The sequence below is a fragment of the Phaenicophaeus curvirostris genome, chromosome 8 (assembly GCF_032191515.1).
Source record: "Phaenicophaeus curvirostris isolate KB17595 chromosome 8, BPBGC_Pcur_1.0, whole genome shotgun sequence".
NCBI classification, from domain to species: Eukaryota; Metazoa; Chordata; class Aves; order Cuculiformes; family Cuculidae; genus Phaenicophaeus; species Phaenicophaeus curvirostris.
Window position 1 is genome coordinate 22972527 of NC_091399.1, and position 26250 is coordinate 22998776.

At 45.7% G+C, this 26250-nt stretch overlaps 1 protein-coding gene and 1 long non-coding RNA gene across 2 annotated transcripts in view; one reads left to right on the top strand and one right to left on the bottom strand.

Moving 5' to 3' along the window:
* Window positions 1-3834, top strand: part of LOC138723611 (uncharacterized) — a 4646-nt gene extending 812 nt beyond the window's left edge. The window contains exons 2-3 of the long non-coding RNA XR_011337900.1: window positions 78-352; window positions 2169-3834. This is a non-coding gene — a long non-coding RNA (uncharacterized lncRNA). The remainder of the gene's footprint in view (window positions 1-77; window positions 353-2168) is intronic.
* Window positions 3835-9134: 5300 nt separating this feature from the next.
* Window positions 9135-24643, bottom strand: LMO4 (LIM domain only 4). Its single transcript, XM_069862846.1, has 5 exons — window positions 24291-24643; window positions 21943-22181; window positions 14536-14632; window positions 14024-14179; window positions 9135-9895 (listed from the first exon to the last, which is right to left on the bottom strand). The coding sequence occupies exons 2-5, from the start codon at window positions 22176-22178 to the stop codon at window positions 9887-9889; spliced, it is 498 nt and encodes a 165-aa protein (XP_069718947.1). The 5' UTR covers window positions 22179-22181; window positions 24291-24643; the 3' UTR covers window positions 9135-9886.
* Window positions 24644-26250: the final 1607 nt, after the last annotated feature.

Consider the following 26250-nt stretch of genomic DNA (forward strand, 5'->3'; position numbering starts at 1 on the left):
TTCAAAGCAAACATGGCCAAAAAGGAGCCCACCTGGCCTAACCCTAATGCTGACAGTGCCTCTCCCCTTCTCCACAGCTCCTCTGTCAGTCAGTGGAACCATGAATTAACCTGAAGGTAGTTGCCGTCGTGCAGTGAGCGTGGTAGGATCCGTGCAAGGGGCAGGGGGAGAAGTGGTTGGAAGCTGGTGAAGATTTGGTTTCCAGAGAAGATGGCCACGAAGGGCAAGCTTCCCCCCCAACAGCTACAGGGTCCCGCTGACATCGCTGCCTCCTGACAGATGCTTTCCAGCCTGTATCCATCATCCCAGTGACCTGGCTCTTCTCAGACCATCGTCTCGACGCAGGGTTGAGGTTCGTCTCCCGTCAGTGTTGCTGCCGGTGTCTGTGGTGGGTACTCAGTCTCACATGAGCTACAGACCAGGGGGTAAACGCGCTCCCGTACCTCTGGTGAGCAATAACCACACACCAGTTTGGCCAGCCGTGTGTTCTCACTGAGCCCTATTGTACTGCGCAGTAATTAAAAAGTCGTGAGGCCTATTTAAATAGAGGGCATTCTGTCCTAAACCTCCGAGCGCCTGTGGGGGTGAGTGAGCTCCCTCTCCAAGGATGTTCCCTGCTCTGTGTACGCTCACCAGCTTCATCAAGAGGATGTAGGAAATGCCAGATCTAGATTTATGAATTCTGTCTGTTTGGTTTTTTCTTTGAATACGTCACTGATCAGTTCGGGGATGGCAAAAAATTAATAGTAATGAGCTAATTACTGTACCAGCTGCCTACAAAGAGGGGTCCTGTAGGCAGGCTCCTTCTGCCCATTTGCCTGCTGGTTAAACCACCACTCTAGACATTATAAAACAGAACTTTTTTTCCCCTTTCTAAACATCTATCAGCGTCACCTTTATATGGCCCACAGCACCAACACTGCCGAGCTTTTAAGTTCTCAAAGTGCAGCCAGAATCTCCTCTAGCACATTATAACACATTTTACTAGCTCAGGCAGGGTAAGACCCAGCCGTGGCTGCTGAGCTGCAGCAACCTCTGCACGAGGATGGGACACCATCTGCCTGCCTCCCGACGTCCGAGGGCCGCTCCGGCTGCCAGGCCTTTGAAAAGCCAGCCTGTTCCCCTGATTGATTCCCTTTTTAATGAACTGGGAAAGCCTGTGAACTTAAACCCTGACACCTCCACCTCCCTCCCTTCCGAGTCATCCCTGCGGCAACGTACTGATTATATTTCAAGTTATTACGGGATTAATACAGCTGCCCCCGGTGCCTCTTTCCCCTGAACTTCATCAATAAAAGTTGTGGGCTACTCTTACTCCAGCTAGTTCTGCTTCTCCCTGGATCTCGCCACGTTACCTGTGACGTGTCGGCCAGGCCGTATCATATCGGCTCCTCCAAGCTGCCAGCGCTGCCAGCATTTAAAACCTCCTCGTGTCACGGCCTCGCATAAGCTCTGCGTATTTAAGAGGGCATCTTGAGCTCTGCATCGGCGCTCTAAGTGGGTAGCACATACTTAGCACCATTGAAAATAATGAAATAAGATAATCCACGCAAAAAATTAAATAGATTGTGCCAGTGTCATCTCTCTTTGAATTCACAGTAAAGCGATAAAAAATACTCTACACAGGCAAGTTCACTAGAAGGGAAAAAAGAAAGTGGGGGAGGTAAAAGACGAGCACAGCACAATCCAGTTCCCCCCACAGCGATTCTTCCTACAGGACAGGCTTTAGGTTCACTTCTTCTGTTGGTGTTTCAGGGTTTTTTCCACCCAAGAATCCTATTTTCTAAAAACATAATTAAAAATGTAATTAACTGGCTTATTCTTTGGAAAGTCTGCAGTTGTTTACAAAAAGAATTGCCACCCAAGCTGCCACCTTCGACGGTGCCGAGGCAGGAAGTTCTGCTCTTGTTTACAGCCGCGCATCAATCCCACAATATATTTAGTTTTGGTACAAGTTACATATAAAATTTGTACTGAGCTTAATGTTGCAGCAAATAACACACATAGTAAGCGAGCAGGATTTATCGCTGGCTGTAATGTCGTAGTACATATTCTAAATATACACGGTGAGTGATATATACACATAAACATGCAAACCAAATGGAAATATATTTAGTTTAAGAAGCGATGAATTGTGTTTGCTTTCATTATTCTCATTCTGCGTGCAGGAGAACGGAGATCGAGCACATCCATGAAGAGGGTGGGACCGCGTCTGTGAGGCAACACGGTCACCGATGAGCAGGTTAGAGAAGAATCAGCACGTTGCTACCCGAGGCAGAGGAGTGAGGAGCCCAGTGCGGTTGGTGGGATACAAACAAATCCCATGGGGTCCCGAGGTGCTCCCAGAAAGCAGAAAGCATCTATCCAGCCCTAGGATGTTTTATTCAAACTTCTTCCTTGAAGAAGGAATTGGCAATTTTCCCCTTTAAATCCTTTTCTTCCCCCCCCAGCCCCATTTTGGTCTCTCTCGTAAACACAGAGGCCAGAAGGCTATGCTTAAATAATTCATCTACAAATTTGCAATATCTTTTTGAACTATAGCAATTAAACAGAAAATAGAAAAATCAGCTCAGCATCCTGTTTGGATGTAATTAAAGGTATAATCTGTTCCATTTGAATACTTCAATGCTTACCCTTCTTAAAACAACAAATAAGAATAGTAGCTCATTTGCAATATGGGTTTTTTTTTTTCTCAAGACAGCTAAAAAGACTAACAGATGAAGCAAGAATAATAATTTTTAAATGTGGTATAAGCACAAAAATATCAACTACAGCTTTGGAATGATTGCTGCAGCTCCCAAGTGTGATGAGAGTTCAATAACAAGGGGTATAAGCTTTATGGCAAAACACTGAAGTCTTCCACTATTTCATATCAGCATCCTGATATGGCTGATATAATTACCTATCAAATACATCAGTGCAGTGAATATCAGAGGAGATCCAAAAAGATGTCAGTGGGATGTGTATCAGCTCCATCTTTTAGGAGCTGTTTGATCTTAAGGGGTTTTTTCAAAGAATAGAAGACAAATAGTGCATTCATTGCCCCATTGTTTTCTCTGAGCAGCTGATGATTTTACAGCACAATAAAATTAGCCTATTAATGGCTGGCTGATGAGTTTTAGCTGGATTTGTTTTTTCCTCCTACTGGACGTTTCTCCACTGCTCAAAGAAACTGAAATCAGGTGTAAAGTTAATATCTACCTCGTTCATTTATTCTTCTGTAAGCAATCAAGATTTCCCTAAATCACAGGGCAATCTCTTGCCTTTCAAGAACGAGGCCCCGTTCTTTCAATTTGGTTTAACAAAACAACTGGCATAAGTTCAATGGAAGCGATGATTATTCGGCGAGGTTACGGTGAACCACAGAAGTTGTTAGTGAAAAGCCTGCTTGTAAGATCCCCTAAGAGGAAAAGTATATGGATATCTCAAAATGTAATTAACAGCCTATTCGAGCAATGCAAGAAAGAAGCGGTGGCTGGTTTAGCGGCAGAGGAACTTGGCTGCACACGGAGAGCTTCGGCTTGGCCAACACCAAAGGCTGCGATGAGCACCAGAGGAGCACTCGCCGCTCCCCGGCTCTGGCTGCGAGGCCTTTCCTGCTGCCAACCCCCCTGTGCCCGGCCACACGGCTCCTGGGGGGCTTTCCTGGGCCCAGGATGCAGCCAGAAGGAAGAACTCTTCAAAAATCTCCATTTTATCCCCACCATAACACTCTCGCTGAAAAAAAAAACCAATATTCCCTTGGGGCAAGAAAGGCTTGAGCTCAGTTTTGGGCTTAATGCTACAGTTTGTAGGACTGTTTCAATAGTTTTTTTTTGGGGGGTAGGTTGGTTTGGTTTTTTTAAAGTTAAATATGTAGCAGTGAATTAAAAAACCTAAAGAGAAAATATCTTTTTTTTTTTAAGATATTTTTAATCATTGAAAAGAAGTCGATGTTCAAGCTCAGCATTTGTAAGCTGAGGTGACCATCTCATGCAGTAGGGAATGGATTTAAACAGATGATAACAAAAACCAGAGAGCCATGTTCACGTGGCCTCAGAGCCGTGTTTGACCACTGGGTGCGAGAGGAGTTTGAGCTCCAGCTCAACAGTTACTCAGCACCGATTAACATTTCCAGCCCTCCTGCTGTTTGGCAGCCCAGGCCCTTTCCAGGATGGGTCCTTCCCCCAGCATCACACCCTCCCCTGTCACAGGGAAAAGCTCCTGTTGAAGTCACTGGCCCCTACAGCTTGTCTCGCCTGGCTGAACACACCGTGGTGTGGCCTGATCGTGCTTTTCCAGTCACTAAAAGTCTGCAATTTATTACTTTTAATACAGTAGCAGTGAGAGGTCTCGTTAAAAAAGCAAAAATCCTCCAGCCCTTGTGGTGCCAGGCCCTTGCTTGCCCTTCAGTGGCCAAGCTGGAGGCAAGCAGAGGGAAAGAAAAGGATCATGAGCCACCAGGCAAGACTAAGGCCGACATCCCCAGCTCCCGTCCTAGAGCTTTGGTGCTTCCCCCTTGAACCGTGCAGCCTCCCGCACACCGAAAACATCGCTGTGACCTCAGTGCTAGAACTACAGTTAAAAGAAACACAACAACACAACCCAACTTGGTAATGAAGACCTGCAGAGGAGGGGGAAAATATATATATGTATCTATCTCCTCAATTGTGTCTGTCTCCAGTCATCAGGGCTCGTTTCAGGCCTTGGGCTCAGGTGTCTGGTCGATGATGGGGGTTGGAGGCTTGCTGACTGCCAGCCAGGCCCTTTGCTCTGCGGGCTGTTCTGTGCCCGTTGCCAGGGGCCTGCGGGCGCTGGTCCGTACGCCAACGCGTGGGGGTGTGTTACCTGCCGAGCAGCAGCTCTCACCTCAGGACCAGGACCCGAGCCATCTCACCCCCAGAGAACATCTCAGAGGAACAGGAACCTGTTTGTAAACGCAGCCGCGCTTATCTCCTGCGTGCCACAGGTGTGATGTCAGCCCCTCTGGCGAGGGAGCGAGGATGCCTACAGCCTCCACCGTGCAAAAACGCAGGAACTGAAGTGAACGTGTCTCTGACTTTGTTAAAATATGGTGAGCATTAAGAAATATAATTACCACTACCGAGTTAATTCCTCTTTGAGTCCTTACAAACAAGTTTTTAATTTGCACCAAAACTTTACATTTCAGATTTCGAGTCAACCCCACGTGGCTGCGAGCGCAGCAGGGGACGCGGGCGGTGGCTGGGGGGTGTCTGCTGGGCGCAGCGTCCCAGGAGCCTCGCAGGTGAGCAGCCCCCCACAGGTGAGTGTCTGGAGTGCTTTAACCTGGCTCCGCTCTTGCACAAGTGTGAAAATAATAGCCGTGTCACATAAAATTCTGCTTTTTACTAAAAAAAGAAACAACAACCACCCCCAAACCCAACTTATAGAATCATAGAATCACCAGGTTGGAAGAGAACTACCAGATCATTGAGTCCAACCATTCCCATCAATCACTAACCCATGTCCCTCAGCACCTCGTCCACCCGTCCCTTAAACCCCTCCAGGGAAGGGGACTCAACCCCCTCCCTGGGCAGCCTCTGCCAGGGACCAATCACCCTCTCCATGGAAAATTTTTTCCTAATATTCAGCCTGACCCTCCCCTGGTGGAGCTTGAGGCCATTCCCTCTCGTCCTGTCCCCTGTCCCTTGGGAGAAGAGAATTATAATAAGGTAATTGATTGCTTTCTCCTGGTCTTTTATTAGTTGTGATTAAGGAGCTAGAGTAGCCGTGTATACACCGCTCCTACGAGTCAAGACCTGCTCTACGATATTGGCTCGTGGCCCTCCACGCGCAGCCCGTTCACAACAGACCCAACCTGCGCTGAACATCATCCCCCGTAGGAAGCGTCTCCGAACCCGGCACATTAATAACTTCGGGTGCTGTAAGTCGCGAGCTCAACTTCCAGCGACCAGCCCTGCCTCGTCGCGGCTCTGGGCGATGAGAGCCGAGGGATTCCTCCATCCAACACGGCAAGGTGAGCGGCCGCACTCCCGGCTCGGGCTCTGCCGAAGCAAATCGGGAGCTCCTCGCTGCTTAACATGCAGGCAAAGCGCTGCCAATCTAAAATGGCTGATCAGTAATACTTTAATTGCAGTTTCATAGAAACAAATTGCTGTTTAATTGCAATAAGCTCTTCCGTGGCTTAGCTGGCCTGACAGTCGGAATACACCTGGTACTGCAAGGAGCAGCAGCCATGGGCAGCTGGGGCTTCAGATCCGCTCAGGCAGTGAAATCGGGCCTGGGACACGCAATCTCACACTCAAGAAATATAATTTTTTATATATATATGTATATATACACACACACATATGCGCAAATGTTCAAATCTCAATTTTTGTTATTTTAATAGAGCTGTTCAGAATGTAGATCCTTGCAAAAAGCCTCTGATTTAACACAGAACTCCCGGCCAATGAATTTGATAAAAAATTTAAATGAAAATCATCTTTTGAAATGCCTGACGGTACTTGATAGCGAGTCCTACTATACCGGTATATGATTTTTATTTTATTTTTTTTTAGTATTTACCCTAAAATTAGATGATGCAAATTTTATCCGTGTTAACTAACAGGGAAAAAGGGAGACAAACTCAATATGGTTAATATTCTGAAGATGTGACTTAATTTCGTGGGCTTCATTTTGGTAAGACATTCTCATTTTATATTTCATAAGATACTGCATAACCTGTTAAAATATTTAAAGATAAATCATGTAGGACTGAAAAGACAGTATCTTGTTGCAAACAGAATTTGGTTTGGAAAGGCTTAATGTCCCACTGCCTGCCAGGATCTGTAAATCTCATAACTAGACAGCTGGATAGGTAAAAACATTAAACCCATTTAGAGGGCAATCTTTTTACAAAATTGTTTCATTAATAAGAGTGACAATTTATATGATTGAGACGTTTAGATGCAATATAGACAGAGCATTTTATCCAGGATGATTTCAGATTAGTAATATTTCCTTTGATTTTTATTTTTTTTTTTAACAAACAGCGTTCATTTTTGAAAGTGAGGGAAGCTCTTCCCGAGCGATTATTTGTACGACTTCGCAACAGCACTAAACGCAGAGGGTGCATTTCAGCCTCAGCGTGGCAAATGCATGTGATAAAAGGTGAACAAGTACCTGGTTTTCCTTACAGTTTCCTAACAGAGCGATTTTTTTTTTTTCACGTAAGGACAACTCTGAGTTTTTCCAGTAGCCTTCTACCCACACCTACCATCCCCATTAGAGGCTGCTCTGCTGTCTGAAATGCCTCTGGTTTCAAGAGTTTTACCTAAAGCAAGAATACTACTTAAATATGTTCTATTGTATATTCATAGCTCCATTAGTCCTCCTCCAATTTAGCACATCAAAGCAAAGGCTTCATCACTCGCATGTGGATTATGCTAACATGAGTGACATTTGTAATCTTATAGGTCTGCAACTTAAGCAATGCTTTTAAAGTAAGCTATTAAATAGGTAGCTGCGCTTTACAAACGAGTCATATAATAGTTTATTTAAAGCCGTTAATGAACTTCAACCTCTACACCACTAAATGCTTTACTACATTACTTACTAGAAGTTATTAGCTATCTTCTTAGCACTTCTAGGTTAGATTGGACAACCAAAATCCGTACATGTTAGATTTAAACACTGTACCTTGAGTGCTTATGCCGGGAGAATATAAAGACGTGTCTACAGCCTCGCTAATACTTGAATTCTATATTCAGATGACTTCAAGTGTCTTTTCAAAGATATCGAAGCAGCAGAATTTGCAGGACTCTACCTACAGAATTTAATGCCAGATCAAAAAGCTTAGCAACATATTTAAAAAGATATGTAAGTGCATTTAATTAAGAAGTCATAGATCGCTTCAGTCATTTTATTGCTTTATAGGCTACGCGAGGGTTCTTTTGTCTTTACTCTCTGATACTGTACATTACGACATTTTCCTGTCTCTGCGACAGCCCTATTTTTCCTCAAGCACTGAAGTGTTAAAAGAAGAAATTCAGCAGGACCTCCAATATACCAGAGGTCAAGAAGTAGAATCTGAAAACAAAAAAAAAATCTGCTGTTGGTTGTTTGGACAAATCTATAAATCAGCTGTTTGTTTATCAGCATCACAACAAAAATAAGCCAAGCTCATCCCGTAACCAAGCAGGCTGACGAGCGAACACCTCCTCAAAAACAGCATTAAAAAAGGAAAGACACTCGTGCTGTATCTCAGCTGTGCGGGGGATCAATCACAGTACAGGAGTTGTTAATATTGATTTGTTATTAATTGCTGCAGAGGCACATTCCAGGTGCCTGCAGCTCCCTGACTGGAGGCACTTGGTGCCCAGCCCCAGCTTCACACTTGCATTCTTATCCCCAAACATAGAGAGTCGGGATTCTTTCTCAGGAGTCTGATACCGAGCAGCTGATGGGGAAACCCACTGCGGGAAGAGGCTCCCCTCAAAGCTTGGAGGAGGCTTAGGTTGGTTGGGTACTGGGGTTTTGCTTGTTTGCTTTCAGGGAACAGGTCATATTTGCTGTGTGTTCTCAGAAACAGGCTGGGAAACGTGTATTTTTCTTTCTTTAGGATTATCAGTGCGGAGAAGTTAAGTCTTTTACCCCAGCAAACACAACTTGATGAGGTTCTGACGGGAACAGTTCTCGTGTGCCTTTCTAGGAATACCCAATTCTGGTGCCCAGCAGGAGGTACAGAGCGTTTGCGGGGCTCTGTTTTACTGTTTGTGACCCCCGACGGCACATACACCCCCTCACGCTGCACACTGACACACGCACCCTTAACACAGGGGATTCTACAGGAGGAACTGGCCAGGAGGAGCCCAGAGTAGCTGCAGTGGAGCACAATTAGCGCAACATGAATTATAATCCACTTGCTGTTACCAGAATTAAGAATCTCAATGAAAAATAAAGATCATTTTCAAGTAGTCCTCTGTATCCGTGCCAAAAGTAACACAGTCAAGTACTTCAGCAGATTCTTTACTGGCATGAGACAAAAGCACCTGCCCAAGCCAAAAAGCTACTTTTAAAGGTAGTTGACCATTAAGCTAATGACTGCGTAAGATGGAGAGTCAAGAGTCCTGTTTGGTACGTAGTTTAAAAAGAAAAAGGCAAAGCTTCTAAAACCCATACTCAATTCCGTGTTGTTTGTTTTACTTTTTTATTATTTAAATACACCATACTAGAGCAAATGTCTCTGAAAATATCACAAATAAAAGATTTTTCTTCATTCAGCAAATTAGAAGTAGGTGAAAATTTCTACACAGTAGCTGCTATGAGCCCGAGGGTTTTTTTCTTTTGTTTTTTTTTTCTTTTGTTTTTTTTTTGCCATGGGAAGTAGCAACATTAGGACAAAAACACTTACATGCATACATACATTGTATTTTACAGAGATACAATAAAAGTGTTTGTGATAGAATATCACAAAAGCCACATCTTTATCTCATGTTCAGTTTGATTGAAACACATTTCCTTACAACACTTAAATATACAAAGAGCAAATAGAATGTTGTTAAGGTAAAACACAGGGTACAAACTGGCCAGTGCCCTGCTAATTGTTAATGAGGGTAGAAAGCAGATTTCAATGCTTCTTTTAATTAGCTTCATTAGTCATCTTCCCCACCCGCCCCCCCAAAGATGTCCTCCGGTGGATCTTTTTTCATTTTCTCTACAGTCTCCCATTAGCCCAGGTTCATGGAGTCCTTAATGTTCATATTCAGTCATTTTAATACACCAATAAATGTGGGAAGGGCAATCGAGAATAAAGAAGGTGCAATGGTATGGAGCTGGCATTGATGCTAGCTACAAAGGTGACTTGTCTACTTGGAGACATGGGATCCATCTGTGATGAACAAAATTTGAGATGAAGGCACGCATTCTGCATTACTCTGACCTTTTAGCAGACCTGTAAGAAATAAAAATGGGTATCTTAGCTAGGATACTAGATTTGAGATAGGAAACTACAACATGACCGCTTTTGTCTTTTTCTTATTCGCTAATCTCTTTTTTATTAGATTACTTTCCAACTGTGACTTGATTAAGGCTTTCTACGCTATCCATTCACACTGCTAATGTTTCAACTTCAAACAGCAAAAAGCAAACATTTTCCGCAGTTTCGCTACTAAAAAGAGCAGACAGGGAAGAAAAAAAAATAAGAAGAGACGACAACAATAAATAAAAGTCTACTTTCTGGTAACAAATCGTACAGAGAATAAGGTGTTTTTTCTGGGCCCCTGTTAAAAGGGGCGAAACATTATGCCATCCCTTTGAAGAAGCCAGTAATACGATCTTATAATTGGAAGAAATAGTGTGTAAAGCAAATAAGAAGTACAGCCAATATCCTCCCAAAGCAACTTTGGTTAATGTGCTGCATTGCACAGGAGCTAAATATAGATATTTCAGGATTTTTCCCCCCATTTAAAATTCCTCATCTGGTGTGTTAGTTAATGTTACATAAACATTTTAATATACGAAGTCAAACATGTGCTTTCACACTGGTGTTAATGAATTGTGATAATTAAAAGTGTCTAACTCAATAAAAATCTAAACTTCCATGGATGAAGTAGAAATGATCATCCATAGTCTTCAAATACAATCTGTTTGCAATTACCAAAATGAAATAATATATATTAGATTTTTATGGTTTTTAAATGACATTTTGCGCTTCCCAGGAAGTTCTTTTTTCACCCTTTCTCTAAGTTACTAAAAGCCCGAGGTCTATTAGTAACTGCAACCCCCCACTTTCAAGCTAATTAAAGTAGTAGAGGCTTGGAGGTTTAATTCCCCAGAGCTGAAGCTCAGTGTGAGAAAGGTAATTTGTCTGTCCAGAACAAAGATTAGGGAGCAGCCAGCAAGCATATTTAATAAATGAGCATCAAATATCTTCTGCTATGGACACAGACAACACCAATTATGTAACTACAAGGGAATTGTTGAGCGATACGTAAACCAGAAGATTTTTAAGATCCTCTCCGAGAGCCGCAATCCAACTCATACTTTATTTAAAAGTAGAGGAGCTGAAGAGAAGCGTTTGCTATGAACATCACCAGGAGTGGGAAATCCACATATTTTTAGAAGGTGGCAATCCTGTTGCAAACAAGAAATGCTACAGGAATGCTACCACTACAAAAAAAAAAAACAAAAATGGAGAGCATTGTTGAAAATACAGCCCTTCGAGTGAAAGGGCACACGGGGCATCACAAACTCTGAGCTGGCACTCTGCAGGCAGGCAGCACCGAGCTCAGATAAACCAGAGGGGTTCAGACACCACAGCAAGTGATGGGAAGTTATCGTTTACATGCGTGAACTGCCTCAGGGAGGGAAAAGGCAGGGACAGCCAACATGGCTGCATTTGCCTCCCTAAAAAGACAAGTTTTCAATCGAAGTTAGGGCATGCAACCCCTTCAGCCTGCACCAACCACCAGTAGGTATTAACCTGGAACCTGTACCAAGACAAGAACGAGTCCACAATGGTCACCTTCATGTAGGCAATAAAAATGTGTTTTGATACTTGGAGTATGTCTCAATCTTTTCAACTGAATAAAAAAGCCTGTGAATATTCTGCTATGTCTTAATCTCTAGCGGTTCAATAAAAAAATCTCTGTTAGACTATGACAGATCTGGCTGTAAGAACATTTCTAATTAGTGGCCCTAAACCACACAGTTTTCTGGAAAACATCTCTGATGTAAACATCTTCAGACCATTAAAAGCTAACATGCAAGACATGGCTCTTTTGGTACCTGCCCCTGTAGCTTCCAAAACTCTGGAAACCTGACCAGTAGAGGAATTATCAACTTGTCTCCTCATCTCTATTTCAACTTCCCAGAGCTCAGGTGCTTTGCAATCCCTCTTTGAAACCTGGTAGGAATACTCACACCCTTTTCTAGAGAAATATATTATAAAGGAAACAGATTATAAAGGAAAAAAAACCAAAGTATCATCTGTTCCCCCAGCACCTCCTCATCTGCCTCAGCACCGGCTGCAGCAACGCAGTTAACAGTAGGTGACAGGAACTCATAAAAACCCGTTCTCACTGTTCCCTCTGCACTGAGCTTCTACCAGGTGTCTGCAGGCATCAGCTCTGCAAGCCCACTCTGGTTTTACTTCTCTTTCCCAGGTTCTATGTTCCTCATCATGTCTCCTGCTTTTATTGCAACTAAATCATTTTTATGCTTTGCTAAGGCATAGTAAGAACCTGATAAAACTAAATGACAATTTAGACACCTATTTGAAGTTACATTAAACTTTACATTCGTAGAAGACAAGTGGATAAACCACTCTCAGCATGGTAAACCTTTTACTGCGGTGTATAAAGATGAATGGTTTTACCTATATTTTGAAATGGGATACCTACAAATACTCATTTAGCAGATTCACTGCTAGCCAGTCTATATTACAGATTTGTTTCATTAAAATTCACAACAGTATAAATCTATGAATCTTTAACTGTATTTGTACTTCCTCGAGAAGATGCTGCACATTCTCCTCCAATCTTAATTATCTTTGTTCTGCCTAACTATATAGGACTTTTGTACTCAACTCCCATCATCTCAATTGACAAATTAAGTAAATAAAAAAGGTCTATGTTTTATTTTGATGTAATTACCTTCACTGCATAAGGCCTGAAAGAATGTTTAAAAATAATCAGTAAATTTATGCACAGGAGCGAAAAAAAAAAAGTAAACACAGATATTGAAATGTAGCAACACAACAAAAAAAATCATGGAAATTAAAAACCGGTTTGTGTTTTCTCGGACGTATTTCTCCACCGAGTAAAAGCACTAAAAAATATTCTGTACGTTACAGAACAGATCAGCCTAGCAGTTGTCCCAGATTTTTTTTAATCTTCCAAATTCCTATTTGCAGATAAATGTTATTTTTTGTGATCCTTACAGACATTAATGAAGTTCCTATTGTAAATCTATAAAGAATTACCAACTGAAGTGTGCACTTTTTGTTTCACTGCAATAACTCAGTGCTGTGTGATTGCCTGGGTTAATGATGAAAAAGTCAAATATACTATCAGAGCTGATGGAAAAATCTATCACCAATCTGAAATTAAAATTCATCTGTGGTCAATAAGATTTAATATCCATGCAAGTGGCGCTGTAAAGAGTAAATGAATCAATGTCATCAATACATAATCAGTATGAAATATGATGTGAATAAAATTATGTGCAAGAGTCATACATTCACTCTTTTCTGGACCAGGGTGGAATGAACAGTCTCTTAACTCAAGGTTGACAGTAATTGTTACAAATTAGGCACAGCAGTTATCAAAATGCACTCACTTGCATAGCTTTAGGACTTATTAAGGAGATTAAAATAGATCTAAAACTATCTAGTTTCAGAGTTACAGGACAACTGTTGATCAGGATTTTTTTTCTTTCTCTTCTCTATATGATTTGTACAGTCATTATTCACTCATTTAGCTAGAAACGAAGAGCTATCAACCACCGAGATATACAATCTCTAGTTGAGCTATTAGTGTTATGGAGCGATAAGAAAATAGCACTTTGGTTTTTAAATCTGAGTTATGACATACAAAAGAGACAAGAAAATACTTCTGAAAGAGTACCCCAGCATGCTCCCTCAACTAAAACCTTCGTATTAAAGTGAAATACACGGGTTCAGTTCAGGAACCTTCTCTTCACGAGACATTTATTTCCATATTAAAGGATCTAATTTTCCTCCCACAGAAACCTGCTCTCTTGTAGCCCTTAATTTCAGGATCGTAAAATAAAATACTTCTCTTTGTTAAGAGTTTATATTAGCGTATGCTCTCCATTTCGCTTTGTACATAAGGAGTTCAACAGCTGTACAGATGCACATGCCCAGGCCAAAATAAACTGACTCATCCTATATTTAAGAGGTTAGTATTTTCTCCCCATGCCCCATGCCTAAGTTACGTGGGGCAAGTTCAGTTACTTAAAGGTCTCCTTGCAGGGGTGGGCAACGTCCACTATTAGAACGAAAAGACATTGATCTTCATTTAGCTCTAATAAAGCTTATTAGTAATTGTTGAGTATTCACCTTCTGGTCTGGCAGTAGTGGATTACTCTGAAGTGAATTCAAATGGCCATTGATGAGAGCTGTAGGTCTATCATGTTCACAAAATAAACTGCCATTGATGTAGTGAAACCGATCTCCGGGGACCAGGCGATTCCGGCAGGTAGAGCATGTAAAACACTGAAAAAAAGGAGAAGAGGCAGCGAGTGAAACTACAGCACAAATTAAGCATGCTGCAGGTTTGAAAATTACACTTCGGAGACTGCGAGTACAGCTGAGATATGGAGCTGCTTGGTTTCTAGCATCCCCAAATATGGCATCAGTCTTACCTGTTGGGACTAGGCAGTACATAACTCAAGTACAGTTCTACCGATTACGAGGCAGCAAAGCCACACAGCAAGGGAAGCTTTGCAATATATACTCGTATTTCTAGTTATTGCTTTGCGTTTCATTCATAAGCAGACGCGGATCTTATATTAAAGAAGCACGGCGGTGCTAATCGGCTACTCGATAAAATGCACAGAAACCCCCCTCACCTTAAGATGGTAGACGTTGCCCTGTGCCCTCATGACCAGCTCACTAGCAGGGATGGACTGTCCACAGGCACTGCAAGCACCACTATTCCCAAATAACCTGAAACAGAGGTGACGATCATGAATAATTTAATACACAGGAGGCTCCGAGCGTTTTTGCGCATCACTGCAATGGTTTATTACACAACTGTTTTAGACTTCTGACCCTCCCCACCCCCAGCTTCCAACTTGCTTAGGTGCCATGATATGAAAAAGTATATTTTTGTGTAACAACTGGTAGCTTCACCCTACCTTGGATGCGGTTACACAGGATTTAATCAGAAATATTGACTTACACCTCCAGAAACACAAACAATTCTGTACTACACACATTCTATCAGATTACTGGGTTCATCATAAAAAAAAAAAAAAAAAAAGATACAATTCATGACTGGAGTTTAAATGCATTGTGTCCTTGAAATTATATGAAGAACTCTTTTGTACTTTAATCATATCTTGAGATATGAGTCATCAAAAGGGTTAAGAGGATTTGATTGTATATCTAAGAAGACATCATGCTCAGTGTATTGAAACTCCAGTAAACCTCCATCAGTGCAGAGTTTCCATTAGAAACTCTCTGCTATCCAGGTTGATATATAATGTGTATGGGTTAACCTTTTCAATCATGGTGTCAACACTTTAGATTTGCCTCTGCTCATCTCTTTCATCCTAACCTTCTCTCTCTCTTGATAATGAAATGCTTGCTCCAACTTCCCTCTATCTGCTCCTGAGTCCACAATTTAGATTACTTCATCTCTGCTAGCAACAAACTGAATGAAATTTCGATTTGAGCAGAAAGTAATTTACCGGGATCTGGACCCATTTGTCATCATATCTCTCTGGGTGTTTGCTGTATCACTGCAGTTTTCCTATGCAATCAAATGAGACCACAACATCTGCCATTGGGGGGGCACACGCAGCGGGGGGAGGGGGGACGGGCGCGAGGGTGGCGAGGAAAAAATATATACATAATTCTCCAAACCCATTTAAAGGCACAACGCATCGATTCCGAATAGAGTACAATAATGATTATCGAGTTCTACTTTTACAGGCTGCGTTAGCTGGAATTAGAAAAACCTTTATTTGCTTTTGCGCGCGTCTCTAATATACACAAATATTTATAAAGGCTACCACAATCGTTCTGCAGTTAAAAAAGGAAAGTGAAGTAGCTGGCAGGGTCACAGACCCACTTTTCTGCACGATGTAAAACATAGTAATAGGATTTACAAATTAGCGTATTGGTGTCATAATAAATATTAATATTTGCATCTCCTTCCTGTCCAAATAAAGTCATAAAATTCTGTTTGTGTCAAGCCAGGAGATGCATTACAACAGAATACCCGTAATCTGAATGATTGCGGTGTGCCTCTGTATAAAAATAATTGCTTTGAATTTTCAGAATCCGAGCTTGCAGAGGAGGCTTGTCATGTTCAAACTACTAATTTGCTGTCGCCACTTTATTGAAAATAGCCTGTAAGTTGTTATTAAATGTATCGACTGAACGACAGAGAGAGTAGTAAAACTGCCCCTTAAGATGGCTTTTAATAGGAAGCTGAGAAACAAATTTTGCAGCAGCATCGATTTGAAGAGTTCAATCAAAACTCCATTTCAAAACTAATTAGTCTGAGATCCACGACACATTGACACGTTCTTGCAGAATCACAGCGGTTACAAAGGGAAAGCTGAACTAATACATTGTCAGGACCTCCAGCCAAAGGGACTAAGCTGTCTGGAAAACTGAGCGTCTGTTACTAGGGCATCTTCTCAATCAGGACCAGTTCTGAGGAGTTACGTGATGCATTGAGGCTACCTCCAACGCTTTACGATAGGCGTTTTTCTTCCTCCATCGTTACTAGTAATGAAGCTGGTGGAGGGGAAGCCCAGTGAGAGGAGGCAGCGAGGCATTTATAGAGCAGAGACCCAAACCCCGTGGGCGAGGGGGCGGTGAGGAGGGCATAGGGTGGAGGCAGAGAGGCCAAGTCCTGCAGACGAACCCACAACGCTACTCGTCCGGGCAAACCCGACCCCCAGTTCAGCACAAGTGCACCACCCAACCCAGAACACGGCTTGCGGGATGCCGACCTCATCCCACTGCTCGTCATCCAGCTCCACGATTCCCTCTGCCTATGAGTGGCCGTGCACCTTGAGCGTCCATGAGTTCTAATAAGCGGAGTCGAACTAATCCAGAGGTTTCCCACACACCTGATGTTTTCCCCAAGCGCATTTCCAGAACAATTCTGTTTCGGGAAGTCGCTTCAGATGAATATTTTACTAAAATTCCTTAAAATTAATTGGAAAGTCAGAACCCCTCTCTACAGCTTTGTATTATTTACCAGGAAAATCAAGCTTATTTTTCGTTCTCTGCTGTTATGAATGGTTTTGTTCTGCAATGCCATTAACAGGAAAAATGTTTTATCTGTTAAAAAAATGTTATTCCTCCTTACCAGTAAAGGAAGTCTTCCATAGTAACTATTCTGTACTGAAAAAAAGTTGTTTCACATGGTTTCTGAGAGGCTGGAGAGCTAATTATCTAACCAGGGGGACTGTCCAGGACAGTATTTGATTTAAAAGGCTTGAGGCTTTAGGTGCTCAATTAAGTAGCTATCGGTCTCAGACTGGACTTTAATGGGCTCTTTTCTCTTTAACTGCAGCAATGGGTAGAGATACCCCAGGTCAGGCTAATTAAAGCCAGGGGACTCTTTAATTGTGATGACAGAATTGGTTTCAGTTTCCTCTTTGGGTCCTCAGTCCAAGAAGGTCATTAATATTTCAACATTTGGGCAATGCAATCAATCACAAACATCAAGAGGTTCCCTACACGGAGAAGGCAGCTCTTCTACACTCGGCAGCATTTTACTGAGCCACCTTAAATTAACTACTGTGTGGTTCCATCACAGCATTCCCCACACCCCAAATGCACAAACGCTCCCATTCTGGGGTTGGGTTTGGGTTTTTTTTTTCAGAACTTTCACAAGAGTGGAATGAAGGCAGCAAGAAATCTTTTTTTCAGTCTTGCTGCTCAAAATTCAGTATCGGCAGCAACGCGTCTCTAGCAACTTATACTAACAAAATAAGGCTCCAGTTGCTTCCAAAAGTGCGGAGATGGATTTAAGTGCTTCAGTTCTTGCACAACACAGCACACGTTTGTGCCTGCTTAATACACAGCCGAGCCCTAGCAAGGAGAAATGTACATCCAGACCTGCTGATCCAGAAGCGATCGGTGTTTCTGTACATTCCCTATATTTGATCTGAATTCCGCACCCGCTATATTAAATGTAACAAAGAAAGGCAACACAGAAATTACGCCGGGAGCCAAGTCCATTAAAGGTACTTCAGAATAACTGGAGACCAAGCACCTTAAAAGCACCAGAAGCTATTGATACTTAAAAGGGGGGCTGTGCATAATGGCAAGTGCTGCATTAGAGAAGGGGAAGGGAAAAAAAAAAAACCCAGCCAAATTACGCTTGGTTAATTCAGAGTAACAGATCTGCCCCCAAGTGAATTGGAGGCCTTGAATTAATTCTGTTATGACAAATCAAGATAAACGTTCCCCCTAAATTGCATGCGATTTAATTAATTTTTGAGATCCTGGGTTTTTTTTTTTTTTTCCCCTCTCTCCTAGCTAATAGTTCACATGCTCCTGTGCTGTCATTGTGCTTGAGTGGGCAGACTTCAAAGTGATATTAAATAACCAACTATTAGATTTACCTAGCACGTCCTATTGGAAAAGTGCCATTTAATTACCTAGCCTGTTCAATTAAAGGGACAGCATTCCCTGCATATAGCAGCTTGCTGCTGATTACCAGGGAAATGAACTGGCTGCCCCCCTCCTCCTCTCCCTTCCCTCCCCTCCCGGCACTGCGGCTGCGGGGAAGGGGCCGGAGGAGGAGAGGGGCGGTGGGTGCTCCCCCCTTCTCCCCCCAACCCCACCACTCCCTTGCTCCTCTCTTAGAGGCCAATTTTGTTAATTAAATGTTTTGTTTGCGACGCGGCTCTCATTCATTTCGGACACGTCATTGCGGGCAGATCTAAGCCAGGGACCAGATCTCATTAGATAAAACCTATCAGAACTAAGAGAAAATGGAGGAGACACTAATTAAAGCTTTTAATTGTGCGGCTTCGCTGCCACGCTGCTGCTTTATCTGGCATCTTCGGGTTGGGAGGGCTGCGCGCTCCCCTCCCTGCGCTGCTCGCCCTGGGGAGGGCGGGGAAGGGACCGGGATTTTTGCCTCCCTCTCTTTTCCCAAGAACCTTGGCTTTCAACGAAAGCTGCTGCTGGAGCTCTACGGCTAATTTGTTGTCGGGTTTTTGTGGGGAGGGAGGGAAAGAGGAGTGTTGCGTTGTTTAAGCAACAACAAACACACACATCCAGCCTCAGATGGCTAAAAAAGCTCATTAATAAATGGCCCCGTGGTCTTGGCCCCTTTCACCTGGCGCCTGCCGGGCTGATCAATCCTCTTCCTCAGTTTAGCTGCGTCTAGCGTGCCTCCGGCTAAGATCCGTGCCCATGGCTCTCTCCTAGGAAAGGGAACGCGCCCCAAAAGCTCCACAGAAAATGAGAGGGGGCAGGACAGCAGAGGGGACCCGCACAGACTCGCTGCCAAACGGGTGGCATCACCTCCCATACAAGCATTTTCGGTATCGCCTCCACCACCAAATGTGGCCATTTCAAGCAAGAAAAGGGCGAGGGCCTCGCTCATGCCGTGTGGAAGCCTGCAAAGTCCATTTCCAGCGAGAAAGCTCCAAGTTCAGGCAGCCCTGGTGGGGCCAGGCCGTCCTACTCCACCTTGAGTGTACGGTGTCCAGTTCAAGTTTCAGCAAGCATCTGTCAGAGCTATTTTTGCAAGTCAAATTACACAGATCTGAGGAGAAGTCAGGCGATAGAACAAGGATATCAATTCAAAACCCTCATCTGATAAAGCATCCTATTCATAATCGCCTACATTAAAATAAACGAGTATTAATTTTTGGCAACACAAAACCGAAGGACTGCGATAAGCTTGCCTGAACTTGCCTCTGGGATACAGTGGACGCATCTTCTCTTTTTAATTAGTAGTAATCAGACATGAGGGTTTGTTTGATGGTGTCGGTCGAGTGATGAATCTGTACTATTCAGTGCATCTCAACAGTAGTGTCAATTTTTCCACTTCAAACGAGACTCTTTCCCTAACACCGTTCTGCTCTATTTAATTACAATTCTGCCAGGCTCAGGCTTGTTGCTTAGGACAATGACCATAAAGCACCACTAAGAACTCCCAAGTCCTGGTTTTCTAGTGCTTCTCTCCAAAAATACCCCCAACGCTGGTGAAGCTAAGGCTCCAATTCCTCAAAGACACCGAGGGCTGCGTTTCATCTCCTTAACCAACTGAAGATGCGGCCACCTATCAGGACTGAGGCTGCACTACCACAGAAACCAAGTCCTAACTCCATCCTTTTCAGCTAAGAAGTCTCCACGCACACGCACACATTCCGTACAGTCCTGCTCCTCTCAAACAGAAGCCAAGTTAAGTAAACTTGTAACATTTTGCAGCTGATATAATTATTCTTTTTTTTTTTTTTTTCAGAAAGGCAGAAAAAAAAGTGGAACTTTTTGGCCATCGGGGAGAAGAAAAACCTGACATTTACTGCAAATGAGAAGCCAGAAGCATTTAAAGAAAACACAATTTGTTTTAACTAAGCTTTTCTGTTATGCTGGGAAAGTATGGGGCTTTTTTGTTGTTTTTTTTAATTACTGAATGTTGAAATAGAACACCTCCTTGAAGCATTCATGTGCATCAGTCTATCAAACCATTTACTCAAATTAAATGTGTAATCCTTCAAAACGCCTCCTTTTAAATTAATGAGTTTAAGTAGCTTGAGTTCACCTGAAAAGATCGTACGGGCACCTGACCTCATGAATTCTTTCTATTAATTATACTGGGAACTCGGTGGAAGGGATACTCTGCCTAATCTTACTGTACCCCAACAGATGCGAGATTAATAAGGCTTAGTTCCCCCTACCCAAATCTGCAGCGTTTAGAGCAAACGGAAAGAGATGAGAAATAAAGGGCAAGGGCCCATCCCTTGTCTCCCGTCCCCCGTGTTTTCTACGCTGGAAGTTAACAAAAATGCCGGTTCCAAGCATCTCCCCAGCACTGCGAAGGCAAACATCGTAGCACCGGGTCTGGCTACGAGTAGACTCGGTGGCCCTCCAACCGACAGTTAATCAGCTCTTTCACAAGGAGAACAGAGAATGAGTCATTCTGTTTCCACTCAAAGGAGTTTAAAGGTGCTTATGTAAATATCATAATTAATCAGATACTAAAGGCAGGCATTTCATTATTTAGCGCCTCTGCCACAGCCTTGTTTAAGCCCTACGATTTTAACATTTACCGTTCAGATATGCACACTTCTCCTTCAACACTACAACAAAGCAGATTAATTTAGCCTCTCTGATTGCTGTTTATTTTTAGTCAGGACTTGTTTTGTGCTGACAAACCACTTTAAAGTTACAGTCGTCGTTCTGCACCCACCACCCCCCTCTACTCTTCCCTCTGCTTGGCAGCCGCAACTGCGCCCTGGGCTAAGCGCAAGCATCCGTATCCGCACCCGCACGCCTCTCCGCTCCCAAGGAAGGAGCCAGCCTGAGCCACGGCACCCGCCGGGAAGAGAGGGAAAGGAGGAAAGGGAAGAGCAGGCTGGGGCGGGAAGACAGGGAGGGACGCGGAGGAAGGGAGAGAGAGGGGAGAGGGGGAAGACGGGGGGAGAGGGAGGGTAGAGGGGGAGGAAGAAGGGAGAGGGAACGGGGGAGAGAGGAGGGGACAGGGAGGAAGGGGGAGGAAGAGGGAGAGGGAAGAGATGGGAGAGGAAGGGGAGAGGGAATGGGGAGAGAGGAGGGGATGAGAAGGAAGGGGGGAGGGAGAGAGGGGAGAGGAAAGGGAGTGGGTGAGGAAGGGGAGACAGGGAAGAGATGGGGAGGAAGGGGGAGAGGAGAAGGGGAGGGCAGGGGAGGAAAAGGGGAGAGAGAAGGGAACAGGAAGGAAGGGGAAAGATGGGGGAGGAAAGGGGGAGAGAGGAGGGGACGGGGAGAGAGGGGGAAGAGAGGAGGGGACAGGGGAGAGAGGGGGAAGAGAGGAGGGGACAGGGGAGAGAGGGGGAAGAGAGGAGGGGACAGGGGAGAGAGGGGGAAGAGAGGAGGGGACAGGGGAGAGAGGGGGAAGAGAGGAGAGAGAGGGAGGAAGGGGGGGAGAGAGGGGATGGGGAGGAAGGAGGAAGAGGGAATGGGGGAAGAGGAGGAGATGGGGGAGAGGAGGGGAGAGGAAGGAAGGGAGAGGAGGAAGCAGGCAGAGGGGGAGAGAGGGATGGAAAGGAGAAGGCCGGGCGCTGCCCCACCTGATGTAGTCGTTCCTGCAGAGGATCATGCCGCTCTTGGTGTAGCAGGAGGTGCCGATGTCCCCCAGCTGGGCCTGGCAGCAGGAGCACTTGAGGCAGCGGCTGTGCCAGTAGCTGTCCATGGCGTAGAGCAGGAACCGGTCTGCGATCTTCCCCCCGCAGCCCGCACAGCGCTTCCACGAGAGGGAGCCTGCGGGCACCGGGGGCGGCTGCGAGCTCCCGCCGGGGTTCACCATGGCCTGGGGGGGGACACAGGGGGGGCAGCCGGTCAGGGAGGCCGGAAAACAACCACAAACGCCGAGAAACCCCGAAAAACGCGCAGCAAACGCGCAGAAACGCCGAAAAACGCTCACCAAACGCGCAGGAAAGCGCGAAAAACACGCTGGGAAACGCGAAAAAACCGCTGGGAAACGCCGGGTAACGCGTTAAAAACGCTGGGAAAACGCTAGGAAACGCGGAGAAACGCCCCCCCGCCGCTCCCACCCCGGGCTTGTGCAGCTGCAGAGCCCGCAAGTCAGGAACGGTCCCGGGGGTTGGGTTGTTTATGGAAAGAAAAGATTAAAAAAAAAAAAAAAAGTGTGTGAAGAGCGAAAAAAAAAAAAAAAAAAAGTTGTGAAACTGGTTTTCTCGGTGGAGGCTCAGGACCTGCCGCCCCCGCCCCCCGCGGGGATTCGGTTCTGTTTGGGTTTAAACTACAGGAAAAGAGGCAAGGAAAACACTCGAGGCTGAGGACACCGGCCCGAATAATGGATCATTGAACTCTGGGACGGCTGTTAACTTCCTACACAAACATACTCAACTTTTGTCTCGCTAATCTGCCCTTGATCAGCAGTTTAAATGCTTTGTTACCCAAAAAAAAAAAAAAAAGGAGAAAAAAAGATTAAAAAAAAAGCTAAACCCACGCCAGTTCCCCGCCCCTGGGGGAGCAGCAGAGGAGAAAGGCAGCAGCCACCCCCAAAACTGCCACCAAGGGCATCTCTCACTTTCTAATAACTGCTTTGCGCAAGCAGGACAACCCCGAGATAATATAGGAATCAATTCATAAAGCTTACTCTAAACCGATTAATTTGTTGCCTCCAATCCCAATAAACTCCCGGTGTTCCCCCAGTCGCTTATACTATAAAAAGATCAAGTTATTTACTGCCAATTAAGCAGCGTGTTTTGTCTTTGTCCTCGGCGAGCCGGGCTGCTCCTGCCGGGGCAGCTGGCTCCGGGCTGGCACCGCGGGCTAGTGCCTGCCGAGCGGTGGCCACCAACTTTCCCAGCCCCTGGTCCAGCTGCGGGGCCGGGGGAGGCGGCAGCACCTGGAGGGCTGTCCAGAGACCGCACCGCAAACCAGGAGAACGGCACCAATTAAGCTGTAACAAAAACCCCGAGACTTGAGAAAGAAAAAACCACTCTAAAAGCCATTAGCATCGCATTTACCCGAACGCAGCCTGTACCTTTATGTAAATTGATTTCTGGTGCATTTGCTCAAGGAATTGCTTTTTGTTACAGTTTGCAGCTAGAGCCTAAATGTATCTGCATTTCCTGCTCCCAGCCCTTAAACAGCTTCCCTACCCCTTAAACCGTTTCCCTACCCCTTAAACCGTTTCCCTACCCCTTAAATCACTTCAGATTTCTTAAAAGAAAGAGGAAAAAAAAAAAAAAAGAAAGGAGCCCACGCCACCACCTCAGCCCGTCTTTGTCGTGTATAAATATAAAATGGGAAAACGTTACACTGAGAAAACCATCCAGTAACCCCATTAAGCTAAAGCTCTTAAGGACAAGCAATACCTTAATGCTGATTAAATCTAAAAAGATGAATCAAGAGGACTGACCAGAAAGTGACTCCCCTGATAACTAAGGACGGGCCCTCATCAAGTTTCATTTAGAGTTGGGGGCGGGGGGGGGGGGGAAGCTTTTAAGTTAAATAGGCTTACTGGAGTAATTACCGAGCAATTTAGGTCCTGGGATAGGAGGCAGCGAAACAGAGAGCAGAGCGGGGAGCTGGAGGCGAGATCAACCCCCCCGAGCGGCGGCTCCGGCGCTGGTTAATGGAGACCGAGGGACAGGGGCGAGCTGGCAATTCGCAGCGCAAAAAAATGGAAGCTTAATTCATCTCTTGCTTTTAATTAGGTGATTCACCGCATTGAAACAAAAGGCCGTGCGGGGGGCAGGAAGGGAAGGGGAGAAAAGGAGAAGCTTCACTTTGATCTTTTTGGGGGGTTTTTTTTTGGTGTTTTCTCCGGGGGCAGCTTCCCCCCCCCCCCCCCCCAATCCAGGCGGAGGCGGCGGGGCAGCAGAGCCGCAGCCGGTCCCTCTGGATCCCCCTGGATCCCTCTGGATCCCCCTGGATGGCTCCTTACCTGCTTCCCCTCGCTGAGGCGGGAGGCCGGCGGGCGGGGGGCGCCCCGGGAGCTGCTTCTCCTCCTTCCTCGCCCTCAAACGCCGCTCGGCTGGAGGGAGCCCCCTCCGCCCGGCTAAAGGGGCAGCCCAGGAAAAAAAAAAAATTAAAAAAAAAATAAAAATAAACCAAAAAAAAAAAAGCCCCGCAGAGCCGTGTGTCGGAGAGGCGGCCCCGGGCGGGCTCCTCAGGCGGGGTCCGCGCTGCTGCAAATGGCCGGGGAAGTTTGGCGAGGTCGGCTTCACTTGGTCAGCGGTGCCCTGGTCGCCTGGCGGCCGCGGCGGCTCCCGGGGAGCGGGCTCGGAGCGGGGCCGGAGCGGAGGGCCCGGGGAAGGCTGCGAGCCGCCCGCCGCCCCGCTCGCATGTGTTACTGACAGAGCAGAATCCCAACGGCGGCCCGGCCCGGCCCCGCCGCCGGCCCCCGCAGCCAATCCCGCCCCGCCTTGTTCAGGCGGAATAATAAAACCTGCCAATCGCCGCCCAGACAAAGGAATGAGTGAAAGGGGAGGAAAAAAAAAAAAAAACCCTCACACACAGAGAGAGAGAGAGAGAAAAGGAGGGGGCGAGGAGGAGGGGAGCGGGGAGGAAGGAGGGAGTCAGGTGGCCCCCGGCCGCCACTTGAGGAACTTGGCCGTCCCGCTTGCAGCCGCCGGCCCGGAGCCTCCGCGCGGCTCCGCGTTTGCACAATTAATTCGTTTTCTTGAGGGGTTTGGGTTTTTTTTTCTTTTCAGTCCGAGCCGATGACCTTGGCCCCGCAGCCCCTGTGGGCCCGGCGGGAGCCGCGGGGCGCTGGGAGCTGAGGGAGGGGGGGTGGTGTCGGATCGGACATCAGGAGCTGATTTTTCACACCGAGAGGGGGGAGAGCCTGGCCCAGGCTGCCCGGAGAGGTGAGGGGTGCCCCGTCCCTGCTGGAGGCCGGTGGGGTGAGGCTTGGAGCCGTCCCTTGGGTGGGAGATGCCCCTGCCTCTGCGCTGGGGCTGGGTGGCCTTCATGGCCCCTTCTAACCTAAACACCCTGTGCCTCCGTTAGTGCCCTGGAAAAGGCTTAAAAGGGTTAAACTGCCCCAACCAGCTGCACCGCCTGGTCACCTTTGGAGGTAGAAGCCCAGGGGTGATAGCAAATAAGAAATAATACTCCCTCGAGACACTGAAAATTGGAAATAACACCCCCTCTCATATATTAATTCCCATTTCTGAGGCATAAACACAGCACGCAGGGTAAGGAGAAGCAGAGCAACATAGAGCTGAAAGAGACCCTCGAATAATAAAAGTACCTAGGAAGATATTTTTTACACTGAGGGTGGGGAGGCCCTGGCCCAGGCTGCCCAGAGCAGGGGTGGCTGCCCCACCCCTGGAGGGGTTCAAGGCCAGGCTGGATGGGGCTGGGAGCCCCTGATCCAGTGGGAGGTGTCCCTGCCCAGGGCAGGGGTGGGACTGGATGGACTTTGAGGTCCCTTCCCACCCAAACCATCCTAGGATTCTATGACTCTAGGGTTCTATGATTCTACTAGTGCCCTGTAAAAGGTTTAAAAGAGTTAAACCACCACAACTGGGCTGGCAGCAGCACCGCTTGCCATCTGAGAAGACAACTGCATTTCTGAGGGATGATGGTGAAGCAGAAGTCATATTCCATAGGCACAATATTGGGGGGAAAAGCATGTATTAATGAACATTTTTGAGGCCTAAGCGCAGCTCACAGGATAAGGAGAAGTACGGCAGTTCTGAATAATGAAAGTGTCTATAAATGGGTTGTAATTAGTGGTGTTTTCCCCGTTATCCCTGCTAGCGGTGGGATCTGCCTCCAGCCTGGCATTGTCTGTAGGCAGAGACCACGCGGGCAGAGCGAACGGCGGCTGCGGAGCCGGAGAAACCGTTCGTTCCAGGGTCTGCGGAGGCACCAACTTCACCCTTTCGGAGTTTCCC

Excerpts from the sequence above, each read along its gene's own strand:
- LMO4 (XM_069862846.1), bottom strand. The coding sequence starts at position 22,178 with ATGGTGAACCCCGGCGGGAGCTCGCAGCCGCCCCCGGTGCCCGCAGGC. Across the intron at positions 14,633-21,942 it reads TGCAGGAACGACTACATCAG|GTTATTTGGGAATAGTGGTG; the intron begins GTGGGGCAGCGC and ends CCTCTGTTTCAG. Across the intron at positions 14,180-14,535 it reads GCAACGTCTACCATCTTAAG|TGTTTTACATGCTCTACCTG; the intron begins GTGAGGGGGGTT and ends CCTTTTTTTCAG.